The 16,310-nt window shown below is 60.3% G+C and overlaps 1 protein-coding gene across 1 annotated transcript; it reads left to right on the forward strand.

The window, feature by feature from the left end:
* Positions 1-9,451: 9,451 nt before the first annotated feature.
* Positions 9,452-15,558, forward strand: NR4A2 (nuclear receptor subfamily 4 group A member 2). Its single transcript, XM_050977081.1, has 8 exons — positions 9,452-9,542; positions 10,408-10,529; positions 10,654-11,519; positions 12,370-12,499; positions 12,581-12,744; positions 13,135-13,337; positions 13,755-13,933; positions 14,011-15,558. The coding sequence occupies exons 3-8, from the start codon at positions 10,656-10,658 to the stop codon at positions 14,265-14,267; spliced, it is 1,797 nt and encodes a 598-aa protein (XP_050833038.1). The 5' UTR covers positions 9,452-9,542; positions 10,408-10,529; positions 10,654-10,655; the 3' UTR covers positions 14,268-15,558.
* The last annotated feature ends 752 nt before the right edge of the window (positions 15,559-16,310 follow it).

The raw sequence follows: 16,310 nt of genomic DNA on the forward strand, positions 1-16,310 counted from the left end.
ATCGGCACCTCCAGCAGTGAAGGAAGGTTCCAGCAGCCTCTGCCTGGGGAGATCGTGCTTTATAGCTTGGGCTCAGCATCACAGAGGCACAGGATGGTTTGGGATGGAAGGAACCTCACTGTGTCCCACCCTGGCCATGGCAGGGACACCTTCCATGGCCCCAGGCTGCTCCCAGCCCCAGTGTCCCACCTGGCTGGGACACTGCCAGGGCTTTAGTTCAGACCATGACTACAAAACACAGCTGGGTCCCCTCTAGAAACTAATCTCGTGTTTTGCAAACCAGGCCATCCCTGGGGCTGCTGAGGGAGCAGAGAGATGGAAACCCCCCATCCCTGGAGCAGCCCCTTGCTGGGACATGTCCTGGTGAGGGGACAAGGCCTCCAACAGGCACTGGGTGACCCAGGGTGCCAGGACAGCCACCCAGCCCTGCAGGGACAGCCCAGGACAGCCTGGGGCTGGCAGGGGCTTTGCTTGAGCTGCGACCTCAGCCCAGGCTCCACTGCAGGGGGGAGGAGGAGGAGGCTGGGCTGGCACACTCCGGAGATCTGCGTGCATGCATCTCCCACTCACCAGTCATGAGCACAGCAGTGCTCAGAGATGCTGTGGAAAATACTCAAAATAGCTCTGCTTCGGGAGGCCTCGAGGCTCGCAGCCCTGGTGGAAAATGGCTTTGTTAGGCTGTGGGCGAAGGGGAAGGATGGGCCCCTGCAGCCCCGAGGCAGGGCAGGCCAGGCTCTCACGGGTGCTGCTGTGGGCTCCCTTCCCTTCAGCCCCTGGCTGTGCCCGTTCCACTGTTTCAGGGTGTTCCTGTTCCCCATTCCCTGCAGCCCCTGGCTGTGCCCGTTCCACTGTTCCAGGGTGTTCCTGTTCCCCATTCCCCACAGCCCCTGGCTGTGCCCGTTCCACTCTTCCAGGGTGTTCCTGTCCCCCATTCCCCACAGCCCCTGGAGGAAGAGCACTGGGCTTTGTGTGGAGCATCTCCCCTGGCTTCTGCTCCCAGCAGACCCAGGGTCACTTTTGGAGCTCATTGCTGACCCCTCTGTGTGTGCAGGGACCTCTGGACAGCCTTGTCCATCGGGAGCTGGGCCAGCAGCACCTCCTCTATGACCAGGCACTGCAAACCTGCCCCTTTTCCCACCTTCTGTGGGTACTTGTTTTACTGCTTGGCACTGTCTTCCAGGGAATGTGCTTCTGAGGGGAAGGATCCCAGATATGTTGAGCAAATTCTTCCCAAACCGAGGAAGGATTTCACTCAAAACAACAAAATACATTTCACTTAACGAAAGCAGTTAATTATGCCAGATTTCTGTGTCTTGTGTCAGTAATTCCCAAAATGTCGGGAAAACAATGGGCAATTATGCTATTTTTGACTGTGGCACAAATACATCAGTGAAGTGCTGTGTTTTGGGGGTTTCCAGAGCTGGCAGAACAGCCTGGGGCTGAGACAGTCCCTGAGAGCACTCCCAAGGCTGCAGGCGATGGCCAGTGCAGACCCTGGACACCTCCCCAGCACCGTGGGCAGAGCTGGCCCTGGGACCCCCTCCCGGTGCTCCTGTGGGGCTCGGTGTCCTCCACCGAGGGCATCCAGGGGCAGCTCCGTGGCCCTACAGGTGAATTCCAGAGGGGACAGTGCAGCTGTGTCCCTGTAATCTGCTGGGGGGGTGGGATTGGGTTCAGCTCTGCCCGTCTGTCCCTGCAGGGCTGGGCTCCCTGTTCCCAATCCTTCCCCAGCCAACCTGCAGCCAGGGGGTCTGTGCCGTTCCTGGGACAGTCTTGGGGTTGTTTTTCCATTCTTGCAGCCTGGCTGGCAGGCTGTCAGCGAGCAGGAGTTCAGAACTGCATGGCATGAGGAGCTGTAACAGACTCTGCAGCGTAGTTACTGCTTTTGGCGCTCCCGAGCCTTTTAGGAAAACACTGCCAAGTTAAAAACCCAACCGACGCCTGTTGGAGCGTGTGTGCGTGGGGGGTGAGTCTGGAGATGTTTTATGTAAGAAAACTTCAGCAGGCACTTTAAATAGTCTGTTTGCTGGGATCAGTTGCATGCAGGGGACGCGTGTCTGACATCAAACCCAGCGATGCGCTCCTCGTCACAGAGGGGAGCAGCTGTACCCTGCGCAGGGCTGGGCCCGTCTGATCCTAAAATCACAGAATTGTGGGGCTTGGAAAAGCTCTCTGAGACCATCGAGTCCAACCATTCCCCCAGCACTGCTGAGGTCACCACTGACCTCGTCCCCAAGTGCCACATCCACACAGGTTTTAAATCCATTCAGGGGTGGGGATTTTAAATCCATTCAAGGTTGGGGACAGCCAACCTTTCTTTCTTTCTTGGACAGCCAATCCCCACTTTTCTTCCCTAAAAGTGCTGTGCAGCCGGGCAGCTGTGCCAGGGCTGCACAGCACTTTTAGGGAAGAAATTTTCTACAATATCCGGAAGGAACTTGCCCTGGGCCAGCCTGAGGCCTTTCCCTCTCCTGTCCCTGTTCCCTGGGAGCACAGCCCGACCCTCCCGGCTGTCCCCTCCTGGCAGGAGCTGTGCAGAGCCACAAGGTTCCCCTGAGCCTCTGCTCCAGGCTGAGCCCCCAGAGCCAGGGCTGGAGCCGGTCCAGCACTTCCAGCAGGAATGCTCCCTGAGCCAGCGTGGTGCTGGAACATCGAGGGGTGTGTGGTGGGTGGGAAAAACTAAACTGATCCCAAACCGACCAAACAAAAAGAAAAAAACAGAAGAAGCCCCTCTCAAATCAAAACACAGACCACTCCCCAGCCCTCGGCTATGCGGGAGCGCTGAGCGGCGGCGAGGGGGGAGCCCGGAGGGGACAGAGGGACAGCCCGGGGGGAGCGGGGCAGCCCGGGGTGGGAGCTGGTCAGTCCGGGTGGGAGCGGGGTGGGAGCGGGTCAGCCCGGGGTGGGAGCGGGGTGGGATAGGGTCAGCCCGGGGTGGGAGCGGGTCAGTCCGGGTGGGAGCGGGGTGGGAGCGGGTCAGCCCGGGGTGGGAGCGGGTCATCCCGGGGCCGCCCCCGCCCGCCGGCAGCCCCCCCCGCGGCGGGCCCGGGCCGCTCCCCCGGCGCTGCCGTCACCCGCCGCCGCTGACGGGCCGTGACGGGCGCTGACGCGCGGCGGCAGCTGCGAGGGGGCGCGGCGGCCCCCGGCACCGGGCTCCGGTCCCGGCTCCGGCCCCTCCGCCCCGCTCCGCGCCCGCGGCGGAGGCAGGTACAGCGGGCGGGGATGGGGACGGGGACGGGGATGGGATGGGGATGGGGATGGGATGGAATGGGATGGGATGGGACCGGGACGGGGATAGGAAGCAGAGGGTCCCGGGACTCAGCCCCCGCAGCCAGGCGTGGGCTCCGGACGGCGCGGCTCCGCCAGCGGTGCCCGCACAGCTGGCTGCGGGCGGGCAGATGTTGCGGCGGCAGGCACGGCGCGGCTGGGCAGGGAGCAGATGGGCTGCAGCGAGCGCCATATGGCCCGTTTAGCCTCTCACCCGCGGATATCAGTCACCGCCGGCCCGGAGCACGCTGCGCTCCGGCGACAGCACGGCCGGCCCCGCTCCGCCCCGCTCCCCGGCGGGCGCGAAGGGACCTCGGCGCTGCGGCACGAAGGACGCGGCCAGAGGAGCCGGACACCCAACAGAACCGAGAACATCTCTGCCTTCAGGCCCTGGCGGCCGGCAGGCGCTGCGAGTGGCTCCTGGTGCTGGCCGGCAGCGACACGGGGACAACGCGGCTTCGGCGGCTCCCACGGAACTGTCCCGTGCTGGCAAGGACTCCGTGGAAACGGGCATTGCTGCAGCAAATACCTCGTGTCAGCTGGCACTACCTGCACGGCTGAGCTTCAGGAGTGAAGCAGGAGCGGGAGGAAAGGGACAATAACGCTCCTTTTGAATTTTCTGGGAAATCTAAGGGGAATAACGGAGTGCTTGTGAGACAGCCCGTTCACATCCCAGCCTGGCAGGGAGAGCCCCACGCTCTGACTTCACATCAGGACATCCAGCTTCATGTGTGCCTCCAGCCTCTCACGGACACGCAGAGCTGTGTCAGAGCTGCTGTGTGCCCCGGAGGCCTGGTGGGCTGGTGGAACACGAGTGTGAGCTCTGGGACTGAGTGCCCCGGGCTGGGGCTGCCGGGGAGGGGAGCTGGGAGCTGCTGCTGCTGCAGCCCTGAGACACCGACCTCCAAGGGGCTGGCACTGCCCTGGGGTCAGACACCAGCTCCAGGCTTGTGCCTCATTCCTCACTTGGGGACTTCACACCTCGTGTGACGTTGGACAGAAGGACACTGCAGCCCTCCTTCCCTCTGGAAGGCTCACTGGAGTGACACCACTCTTGGATCTGGGAGATGGCACCAGCGCAGCCGTCCCTGTGCCGAGTGTGTCCCTGTTGTGGGGACAGGGGGTGGCTGTTGGGGGTCTGGCACTGCCCCCTCCACCCCTGGGCCCAGGCAGGGGACCCAGCCCCGATACACGACTGTCCTTTTGTGTCAGCGCCTCTTTGTTGGTCTGAAACTTTGGTCTGTTGGAGAGGCAGCAAATCCCTTCCCTGCCAAAACTGTGCTGAAACGCACAGCAGGTTAGGCAGGGGTGTGAGCAGTGCAAGTGTGGCCGTGTAGGGAAGGGCCTGATGCAGGAGCTGCTCGGGTGCTGCAGGAGCCCCTGGAGGATGCCCCACAAACTCAGCCCTGCTGTGCCCAGCCAGCCCTGCCAGGAGCGGGTTTGAGGGAGCTGCTGGCCAGGAGCAGCACTGACCGTGCTGGCTGCTGCCCTCAGTGCTGCCCACCACGCTGCCAGGGCTCCCCAGTGCTGCCAGTGCCCGCTCAATGCTCCCAGTGCCCCCCCGTGCTCCCAGTGCCCCCCCCAGTGCTCCCCCACTGCCAGGCCAGCACCCCAGGGCCACCTCGGGGCTGCAGGGGTGAAAACCTCCCCGTGGGGTGCTGATCCCGTTGGTCTGTTCCTGCTAGAGAGGAGCAGCCCCAGCAGCCCTCGTGGGTCCCTCATCCCAAACAAGCACTGGCTTTCCTTCCTGGGGCATGTGCTGCACTGACAGCCAGGGCTGCCACGGATTTGGGGCTTTTATGGGATTTGGGGTTTTTGTGGGAAATGATAATGGGCCTGACCCCGCAGGAGCCATGGTCTGGAAAACCTCCCCCGGGGCACCCTGAGCCTGGCAGCAAGGTGGGCTCGCACTTCAGGCAGCGTGGGTGGGGATGGTGTTCCCACCCGGGCAGCCCAGAAGTGCTCGTGCTCCACTCTGCCTGTCCTGTGTCCATTTCCTCCTGCTGGGGTCACCTGGAATTGCCCAGAGCTGCGGCTGCAGGTGCTGCTTTCCTCCAGGATCTCATCCCGGGAGGGAGGGCCACCCCCAGCCCCCAGCCCCTCCCAGGGAGCAGAGCCCTCCGTGGCAGCACCTCGGGGCAGAGCGAGGTGTCTGTAATTAAACATGCTCTTTGTGCTCCCAAACCCAGCATTTCCCCACATCCCTGCAATTGTGTTTGCACTTATTTAATTTGGAGTTCTTTTTAAAAAGCATGGAGTCTGGAATGTTTGTTCTCCGCTTTTTTTCACATCATTACTCTGATACTGCTTGATTAGCTCCCTCCCCAGTCATGATTGGTAATTAAAATAGGCATTAAAATTAGTCACTTAGCAATTTTGCTGTTCAATTGGCAATTAAATTACTTAATTGCAATTAAAGTCCTAATTTTAATTGGCAAAATGATAGATGTAGATTTAAGATAATATGTATAAATACTTTAATAAGTGTCTATATAAGGATTACTTAATTACTCAACTTCAAGTTTATGCTGTTAACTTTAGAACTTTTAAGTGAGTAATGAAATTTGTATTACATCTATTCTAAGGATATGGTAATTAGATGTATCACTTAGCCCTAGAAGGGCCTTGGCTGGAAGTTGGTGTGGAGCTGGGGGCTGGACGGGCTGCTGGGGTGTGACTGACGGTGGTGCTGCAGCTGAGGGAGGCTGGCAGAGCTCCTCCTGTGGGGAACCCCATGGAGACAGCCCCAGAACTGCCACTCTGGCCAGCCCTGAGGTGTCACAGCCCTGGGGTGTTCCTTACTGACCCCAACTGCACTCGCACCCTGGGGTCCACCTGGTGCCTTGTGCCCAACTGCCTCTGGCCAGCCCTGAGGTGTCACAGCCCTGGGTGTTTCCTTTAGTGACCCCAGAACTGCCACTCTGGCCAGCCCTGAGGTGTCACAGCCCTGGGTGTTCCTTTAGTGACCCCAGAACTGCCACTCTGGCCAGCCCTGAGGTGTCACAGCCCTGGGGTGCTCCTTACTGACCCCAGAACTGCCACTCTGGCCAGCCCTGAGGTGTCACAGCCCTGGGGTGCTCCTTACTGACCCCAGAACTGCCACTCTGGCCAGCCCTGAGGTGTCACAGCCCTGGGTGTTCCTTAGTGACCCCAGAACTGCCACTCTGGCCAGCCCTGAGGTGTCACAGCCCTGGGTGTTCCTTTAGTGACCCCAGAACTGCCACTCTGGCCAGCCCTGAGGTGTCACAGCCCTGGGTGTTCCTTCTGTAGGAGCTCTGTGGGATCAGGAGAGCACAGTGTGGGACGGTGTCTCAGGGTGGGAGAAGTTTGGGTCTCTCTGCTGTTTGTGGGGTGACTCCAGCAGGAGCTGGTTGGGAAGGAGCTCTTGCCTCGGTTTCCCAGGAAATCTTGGTGTTCCTGGGCTGGGCTGTGGGGTTTATCCCGGGCTGGGCTGTGGGGTTTATCCCGGGCTGGGCTGGGGGGTTTATCCCGGGCTGGGCCGGGGGGTTTATCCCGGGCTGGGCCGGGGGTTTATCCCGGGCTGGGCTGGGGGGTTTATCCCGGCTGGGCTGTGGGGTTTATCCCGGGCTGGGCTGGGGGGTTTATCCCGGGCTGGGCTGGGGGGTTTATCCCGGGCTGGGCGGGGGGCTTATCCCGGGCTGGGCTGGGGGTTATCCCAGCTGGGCTGGGGGCTTTATCCCGGGCTGGGCTGGGGTTTTATCCCGGGTTGGGCTGGGGGTTTATCCCGGGTGGGCCGGGGGTTTATCCCGGGTTCCGGGCTGGGCCGGGGGGTTTATCCCGGGTTGGGCCGGGGGGTTTATCCCGGGCTGGGATTATCCCGGGCTGGCGGGGGGTTTATCCCGGCTGGGCGGGGGTTTATCCCGGGCTGGCGGGGTTTATCCCAGGGCTGGGGCTCGGGCTGGGGTTTTATCCCGGGCTGGGCCGGGGGTTTATCCCGGGCTGGGCCGGGGGGGGTTTATCCCGGGCTGGGCCGGGGGGTTTATCCCGGGCTGGGCCGGGGGGTTTATCCCGGCGGGGGTTATCCCGGCTGGGCCGGGGGTTTATCCCAGGCTGGGCCGGGGGTTTATCCCGGGCTGGGCCGGGGGGTTTATCCGGGCTGGGCCGGGGGTTTATCCCGGGCTGGGGGTTTATCCCGGGCTGGGCTGGGGGTTTATCCCGGGCTGGGCTGGGGGTTTATCCCGACTGGGCTGGGGGCTTTATCCCGGGCTGGGCTGGGGGTTTATCCCGGGCTGGGCTGGGGGTTTATCCCGGGCTGGGCTGGGGGTTTTATCCCGGGTTGGGCTGGGGGGTTTATCCCGGGCTGGGCTGGGGGGTTTATCCCAGGCTGGGCTGGGGGGTTTATCCCGGGCTGGGCCGGGGGGTTTATCCCGGGCTGGGCTGGGGGGTTTATCCCGGGCTGGGCTGGGGGGTTTATCCCGGGCTGGGCTGGGGGGTTTATCCCAGGCTGGGCTGTGGGGGGTTTATCCCGGGCTGGGCTGGGGGGTTTATCCCGGGCTGGGCTGGGGGTTTATCCCGGGCTGGGCTGGGGGGTTTATCCCGGGCTGGGCTGGGGGGTTTATCCCAGGCTGGGCTGGGGGGTTTATCCCGGGCTGGGCCGGGGGGTTTATCCCGGGCTGGGCCGGGGGGTTTATCCCGGGCTGGGCTGGGGGGTTTATCCCAGGCTGGGCTGTGGGGGGTTTATCCCAGGCCAGGAGCTGGCTGTGTTCCCTTCACCTCTGATGCCATTCTGTGCTCTTTTCCAGGCCGGAGCCCAGCGGTGGGAATGCCGGGCCGGAGAGCAGAGCCCAGCCAGGGGGAGCCGTGTCCCCTGCCACCCTCCCAGCCGGGTCCGGGCATCGCCATCGGGAGCCGAGATCGCAGCCTTGGATAAACGCAGCGCCCTCGACTGCTCTGCCCCGGCTCTGCTCTGTGCCCTTCCCATCACACCCACCTGGGGCAAACTGCGGGGATCTGGGGAGAGGCAAAATTTAATAAAATATTTATAAAAAAAACCCTATGTGCATTTAAATAAATAAACATCAGCCATTTAAATGGATAAGCCTAGAATAAATAAAAATAGGAAAGTTTAATAAATTAAATGACACCAAAAAAAGCCAAATAAAATAAAAGATAAAGCTCTGAAAATAATGAATTAAATTAAGCAATGAAACAAATATAAATAAAACTAATAACATAGAAAATAATAAAATAAGAAATAAAGAATAAACAGAAATAACTAACATGAAAAAATTACAATAAATAAATACAAAATAAAATAAAATAAAAACAATATAACATACAAAAGAAAGACAATAATAAAATAAAAATTAAGTTAATAATAAAATAAAAACAAAATGCTAATAAAATAGAATAGACTAAATTCCAGGTGGGCAGTGGAAGCCGAGGCATGTTGCACTCCTTTTGTGGCCTTGGCCTGGCTCTGTCCTATTCTGGTTCTGTCCCATCCCTGCTCTGTCCCCATCCCTGCTCTGTCCCCATCCCTGCTCTGTCCGTTGTCCCAGTTCTGTCCCATCCCAGTTCTGTTGCCATTCCCAGCTCTGTCCCATTCCCGGATCTGTCCCGGTTCTGTCCCCATTCCCTGATCTGTCCCATCCCAGTTCTGTCCCAGTCCTGGCTCTATCCCATTCGCTGCTCTGTCCCTGTCGCGGTTCTGTCCCGGTTCTGTCCCAGTCCCGGTTCTGTCCAATTCCCGGCTCTGTCCCGGCTCTGTCCCAGTCCCGGTTCTGTCCCATTCCCGGCTCAGTCCCATTCCCGGCTCTGTCCCATTCCCGGCTCTGTCCCATTCCCGGCTCTGTCCCTTCCCGGTTCTGTCCCGGTTCTGTCCCGGTCCCGGTTCTGTCCCCGGCCGGGGTCGCGCTCCCGCGCGCGCTATTCCGGGGTTCGCGTCACGGTGACGCGCGCGGGGGGCGGGGGCGGCACCGCCCTCTATGCAAATAAGACCACGCCCCCGCCCGGCGCGTGGCCGGGGCGCGTCCCTCCGCGTGACGTCACCGGTCGGAAACTTACCAAAAGGGCGCGCTGGCGCGCGGGGGGGGCGTGTCCGGGGCGGGCCCCCGGCGGCGCGGATTGGCGGGCGGCGCTGACGCGCGGTGACGCGCGGGGGCTCGCGGCGCACGTTGGTCGGCGGCGGCCGCGGCCACATAAACAAAGGCACATTGCGGGCGGGCACAGTCCGGCCGCCCGCGCCGCCGCCGCCGCCGCTCCGCCCGCACTTGGATGCGCGCCCCGCGCCCCGCGCCGCGCTCCGCTCCCCGGTGAGTGCCCGGCCGGTCCCGCCTCCCGTGCCCCCCTCCCGCCGCGGGGTCCCGCGCGCGAGGCGCGGGATGCGCCCCCGGTCCCGTGCCGTGCCGTGCCGTCCCGTCCCGTCCCAGCTGCTGGCGGGTCCCGCTCCGGTCGGTCCCCGGACGGGACGGGTGGCGCTGCCCGAGGGCGCGTGTCACCCGCGGAGCTGCCGAGCCGAGCCGGGTCCGCCCGGGCTGGCTGTCACCCGCGCCCCGCTCCAGTGCCGGCACCGCCGCGCCGGGAGCCCCGCGCCTCGCCCGCTCTCCCCAGGGACGCGTCGCCGCTCCCGGAGGGCGTGGAGAAGGGAGCCTGGCAGCCGGTACCGGTGACAGCCCGCCCGCGGGGAGCCGCCTGCCCGGCTACTGAGAAATAACCCCGAACCGAACCCAAACCTGCTCCTCGAGGGGCGCGGGGCGGCCCTGCCCGCCACCGCTCCCGCAGCCCCGGGGCTCCGCAGGCGGGGCTCCCCAGAGCCGGGCGGAGCGCCGGCGGCTCCGTGAGTCTGTCCCCGCTCAGGCGGCTCCGTGGGTCTGTCCCCGTTCAAGCGGCTCCGTGTGTCTGTCCTTCCACCGGGGCGTCCGTGTGTCAGTTCCCCGCTGGGGCTGCCTGACCGGCGGGTTCGTGTGCCTGTTCTCCGCCCCGGGTCCGTGTGTCTGTCCCCGCACAAGCGGGTTTGTGTGTCAGTCCCCCGCCCCTGCTGCACCATCGGCTGGTCCGTGTGTCCGTCCGCTCGCCGGCGGGTCCGTGTGTCTGTGCGTGTGTCCGTCCGCTCGCCGGCGGGTCCGTGTGTCGGTCCATGTGTCCGTCCGCTCACCGGCCGGTCCGTGTCTCTCGCAGCCGTCGCGCCGGGCAGGCTGGAGCCGCCGCCGCGCTCTGAACCCGCGGACACCTCGCTCCCCGCCGCGCTCCGACGCTGTCCGCCCTCGGCTGCCCCGAACACGCCGCTCCCTCGGCTGAAGGTTGGTGCGCTCCGTCCCCGCGGCCCCGGCAGCCCCGGCGGGGCAGGGGGCTCCCGGCGCTCGGCCCCGGCGGCCGGCGCGGGGCGGCGCGGGCCGAGTCTACCTGCCGCTGTTTCGTTTGCAGCCATGCCCTGTGTTCAGGCTCAGTATGGGTCCTCGCCTCAAGGAGCCAGCCCGGCCTCCCAGAGCTACAGCTACCACTCCTCGGGAGAATACAGCTCCGATTTCCTAACTCCGGAGTTCGTCAAGTTTAGCATGGACCTCACCAACACCGAAATCACCGCCACCACTTCTCTCCCCAGCTTCAGTACCTTTATGGACAACTACAACACGAGCTACGACGTGAAGCCCCCCTGCTTGTACCAAATGCCCCTGTCCGGACAGCAGTCCTCCATTAAGGTGGAAGACATTCAGATGCACGGCTACCAGCAGCACGGCCACCTGCCCCCCCAGTCCGAGGAGATGATGTCCCACTCGGGCTCCGTCTACTACAAGCCCTCGTCGCCCCCGACCCCCTCCACGCCCGGCTTCCAGGTGCAGCACGGCCCCGTGTGGGACGAGCCCGGCTCCCTGCACAACTTCCACCCCAACTATGTGGCCACCACGCACATGATCGAGCAGCGCAAAACGCCCGTGTCCCGCCTGTCCCTGTTCTCCTTCAAGCAGTCCCCGCCCGGCACGCCGGTGTCCAGCTGCCAGATGCGCTTCGAGGGCCCCCTGCACGTCCCCATGGGCGCCGAGCCGGCGGGGCCGCACCACGGCGTGGACGGGCAGCCCTTCGCCGTGCCCGGCGGCATCCGCAAGCAGCCCTCCATGGCCTTCCCCGGGCTGCAGCTGGGCCCCGCGCCGCAGCTGCTGGACAGCCAGGTGCCCTCGCCGCCCTCCCGGGGCTCGCCGTCCAACGAGGGGCTCTGCGCCGTGTGCGGCGACAACGCGGCCTGCCAGCACTACGGCGTGCGCACCTGCGAGGGCTGCAAGGGCTTCTTCAAGGTGAGCGGGGCCGCGGGGCGGCGCGGGGCAGGGCAGGGCAGGGGCGGCGGGGAGCCCGCGGGGCCGGCAGCCCGCAGATGGAAATCGGTTAGGACAGAGAAGTGCGTCTGAGCTAACCATGCGGAACGGAATTCCCTGTGGTAAAATTAAGTGATCTCTTTATTTCACCATCCTGATTGAATAATCTTATCATTTTAAATAGAGGAGGTCTCCAAGGAATGTAAATAATATGAATGCCCACGGATTTGTATTTACCGAGCGTCTCTTTCCCTCCTCTTGGCATATAAAACACGGCTAGGAGCTGCGAGGTTAGCTTGGATGTTAACGCTGTCAATTTTCTCCTGTTAAATGCCCTGGGAAAAAAAAAAATGGGGGGGGGGAGGAAAAGGAAATAAAAGGGAAAAAATTGAAACTAAATAAAGGGGGAAATGAAATAAAAATAAAGAGGGAAAAGGGGAAAGGAAATAAAGGGAAAAGAAAATAAATCTTAAAAATAAATCTTTAAAGGTAGAAGAAGAAAAGGGGAAAAGGAAATTATAGAAAGGAAAAATTTAAAAGGGAGAAGAAAATAAAGGGAAAAAAGGAGGAGGGGACATAAAGGTAAAAAAGAGGAGCAGTGAAGATAAAAAAAGGAAAATAAAGAGGGAAAATGAAAGCGGGAACAGAAAACGAAGGGGAAAGGGAAGGAAACAAAGCGGAAATAAGGAAAAGAAAATAAAGGGGAGGAAAGGAAAAAGAAAAAGAAGGGGGAAAGGCAGCAAAAGAAGCTGCGGGCAGGGGCGGGCAGGCGGCGGCGCGGGGCGCTGCCCGGGCCGGCTCTGACGGCGCTGCCCGCCCGGCCGGCCCGCAGCGCACGGTGCAGAAGAACGCCAAGTACGTGTGTCTGGCCAACAAGAACTGCCCGGTGGACAAGCGCCGCCGCAACCGCTGCCAGTACTGCCGCTTCCAGAAGTGCCTGGCCGTCGGCATGGTCAAGGAGGGTGAGTGTCCGTCTGTCCGCGAGTCCGCGTGTCCGGCGCGCCCCGCGGGGCCGGCGCCGGGCTGACCCCCGTCTCTTGCAGTGGTGCGCACAGACAGCCTCAAAGGCCGGCGGGGCCGCTTGCCGTCCAAACCGAAGAGCCCCCAGGAGCCTTCTCCCCCCTCTCCCCCGGTGAGTCTGATCAGTGCGCTGGTGAGAGCCCATGTCGACTCCAACCCGGCTATGACCAGCCTGGACTATTCCCGGGTAAGCGGCACCGAGCTCGCGGAGGGACCCCGCCGCCGCCGCCCGGGGAGGGGGGGCCCGGCCCCGCGGCCGCTGCGGGGGGAGAGGCGAGGCCGCCCGGGGCTCGGCTCGGCCCTTCCTGCCCGCCCGGGGCTCGGCTCGGCCCCGCCGGCACCGGGGGCTCGGCTCGGCGCCGCCCCGGGATCGGGCCCCCCGCGCACGGAGAGCGGCGGCCTCGGAGCGCCGTTCCTAATCGAATTAATTGCCCCGGAACATCTAATTTCCTCACCGGTCAGAGAGAGCTTTAATTGTTATCCCTAGCCCGCTCCCCGGCCAGGGACGGGGTGAGCAATTTCACGGGTTATAGACTTTAGAGAACCTCATTAAGTGCTTTTTAAAATGAATATCCAGTTCCAGGCTAACCCCGACTACCAGCTGAGCGGTGACGACACCCAGCACATCCAGCAGTTCTACGATCTCCTGACCGGCTCCATGGAGATCATCCGAGGGTGGGCGGAAAAAATCCCCGGCTTCACCGACCTCCCCAAGACGGACCAGGACCTGCTCTTCGAGTCCGCCTTCCTGGAGCTGTTCGTGCTGCGGCTGGCGTACAGGTGAGCGGGGGTCAGGGCCGCGGGCAGGGAATCAGACCCTTTCAAGGTCCACTGGGCTGCATTTTATTAACTCCTCGGTAATTAGGTGCCTCTTAAACCCTTCATTTATTGCTCCTCAAGTAATTAGTTGTTTAGATTTTCTCCCCCATCATCTCCTTCTTATTATTTTTTTAAATTTCTTTCCTGCTCTCTCTTGATCTTTTTTTCTCTTTCATTCCCTCTTCTCTATTTTATCATTCTCTCCCTCTCTGTCTTTCTTGCTTTCTTCCTTTCACTCATTCTCTCTTTCTTTACTCCTGTATTTTGTCTTTCTCTTGTCTTTTGTCTTTCCTTTCCTCGGTTTTCTCTTCCTATCTAATTTTCCCTCCTCTCTCGTCCATCCCTCAGTTCATTCTGGGCTTGTCCCCTTCCTTGCAGGTCCAACCCCGTGGAGGGGAAGCTGATCTTCTGCAACGGGGTGGTCCTGCACCGCTTGCAGTGCATCCGTGGCTTTGGGGAGTGGATCGATTCCATCGTGGAATTTTCCTCCAACTTGCAAAACATGAACATCGACATCTCTGCCTTCTCCTGCATCGCTGCCCTGGCCATGGTGACAGGTCAGTGTCCCCCTCCTGCTCCCCCGCCCGCCCTGCTCCCGGCAGGCCCCTAACGTCGCGCACCCTTCTCTTTGCAGAGAGGCACGGGCTTAAGGAACCCAAGCGGGTGGAAGAGCTTCAGAACAAGATTGTAAATTGTCTCAAAGACCACGTGACTTTCAATAACGGGGGGCTGAATCGCCCCAACTATTTGTCCAAACTCTTGGGGAAGCTCCCCGAACTCCGCACGCTTTGCACACAGGGGCTGCAGCGCATTTTCTACCTGAAACTGGAAGATTTGGTGCCACCGCCAGCAATAATTGACAAACTTTTTCTGGACACTTTACCTTTTTAAGACTCTTCCCGCACGCTTCCGCTGACCCGAGGAGAAGCTCCACCTGCCTGAAGGGGAGCTGGTGTGGGCCCAGAGCAGCACCCCTGGGTGCCAGCTCCCACCCAGCCGGTGTTGCCAACTCCCGCAGGCAGGACGCGATGGGCATTTTGGCTCTGGGCCACCATGGATGCAGCTCATGGACTACACAAATACCATGGTATAAACTTTTTATTATCGGCTTCTAAATGAGTTTGTAATTCAGGACTTCCGGTGCAAAGACAAGCCTGCCTGGCGCTCACGCGGGGCCAAACCCAGCGCCGAGGCCACCGCGGGCCTCACCCTCCTAAAGACTAAAGTTTTCTGCAGTAAAAGAGAGCTGTAATATACCCAAACCCCAAACCTTGCGTGGGTGGCGTGGCATTAATGAAGGCGAAGGCTTGTAAATTTATCAGATGCAGTTTGGCTTTTAAAGAGGGAAAAAAAAAAAAAAAGTTCTTCTGTGCCTATTTATGATGAAACGTGGAAAATAATTCTAAAATTAAAATAATAATCAGAAATAAAAGTTAAATGTGTTTGGAAAGAAAATAATTAAAAAAAAAAAAAAAAAAAGGAAAGGAAAGAAAACCCAATCCGTCCATACCAGGGAAGCATGACGATTCCAGGGTGACAATGTTATAGGCACTTGCTATTTCAGTAATGTCTATATTCTATAAATAGTATTTCAGACACTATGTAGTCTGGTAGCTTTTATAAAGACTGGTAGTTATCTAAGCTTCAAACATTTTCTCAATTGTAAAATAGGTGGGCACAAGTGTTACCCCCCGGAATCCCCCCCAAAGGGACACATAGTGTTTGTAAACACCGCCCGACACCCCTTGTTTGTAAGTGTTGTATGTACTGTTGATGTTGATTAAAGAAGAAGTTTATATCTTGATTATTTTGTTGTCTAAAGCTAAACAGATCTTGCATGCAGCAGCTTTTGACTGTTTCCAGAGTGCTTATACTATACATAACTCCCTGGAAATTACTGAGCACTTTGAATTCTTGGTTTGTTTTGTTCCATTTGTTTTTTTATGTCTAAAAATTGTCGGTTAATATATTATTTTATGTTCGAGTAATATTTTTAATATTGCCATATTCTGTAGTATTTTTCTTTGTATACCCCGGTTTGGCACACGGGAAAGTCGCTGCCTTTTTTTAATATGGTGTACGACAGTTAGAAACGCGGATTATTATTATTATAATTATTATTATTATTATTATTTTTTCTCCCGAGAACTCTTTCTTTGAGAAAGACAATTTTAATGTTTACAACAATAAAACATGTAAACGAATCGAATTTCGTCTCCTTTCTGCCGAAGTGCGAAGCTCCTCCGCCAGCCCCCGCCGCACCCAGGGGACAAAAGCCTCTGCCCGTGCGGCGATCCCGGAGCGGCGATGGCCGGGGCCGCTCCCGCTCGGTGCCGCCGGCTCCGCGGGAGGAAGAGGAGGAAGAGCCGCGGCTCGGAGGTTGGTCCTTCCCCGGGTTTTAGCACGCTCGGTCCCCGCCGCATCCAGACCCGCGTCAGGACCCCGCGCCCTGCGCCATCCATCCCTCTGTCCCTCCTCCCGCGCCGGCGTTTGCTCAGGCGCATCCCTTCGTCGGGGGGCTAATTCCTCAGGAAAACACCTTTCATGGAGGAGTTTAATTCCCTCACCCGCTCCCGCTGCGGCGGAGCGGCTCGGGGGGCAGGAGGGGCAGCGGGGAGCGCAGCGGGGAGCGGGATCCGGGGAGCGCTGCCCCCAAAGCCCCGGGCTCCTGCCAAGCTTGGGTCGGGGGCGGCTCTCGGAGCCCCGCGGCACCGGCACCGCGCTCGGGGACACCGGCACCGCGCCCGGAGCCCCGCGGGTCCCGGGACCGGGATGCGCTCACGGGGATCCCGCGCGTGGAGAGGCAGGAGGAACCCAAACTCCGCTGGTTCATCCGGTGGGGAGGGAACTTCAGCCTCTCGCCTCGGGAGACAATGTAACGCCCGTGGGAGGGTGAGGGAGGCACGCCCGGGAGTGGTTTTGCTCCTCTGTGCC

This window comes from Serinus canaria, chromosome 7 (genome assembly GCF_022539315.1).
Source record: "Serinus canaria isolate serCan28SL12 chromosome 7, serCan2020, whole genome shotgun sequence".
NCBI classification, from domain to species: Eukaryota; Metazoa; Chordata; class Aves; order Passeriformes; family Fringillidae; genus Serinus; species Serinus canaria.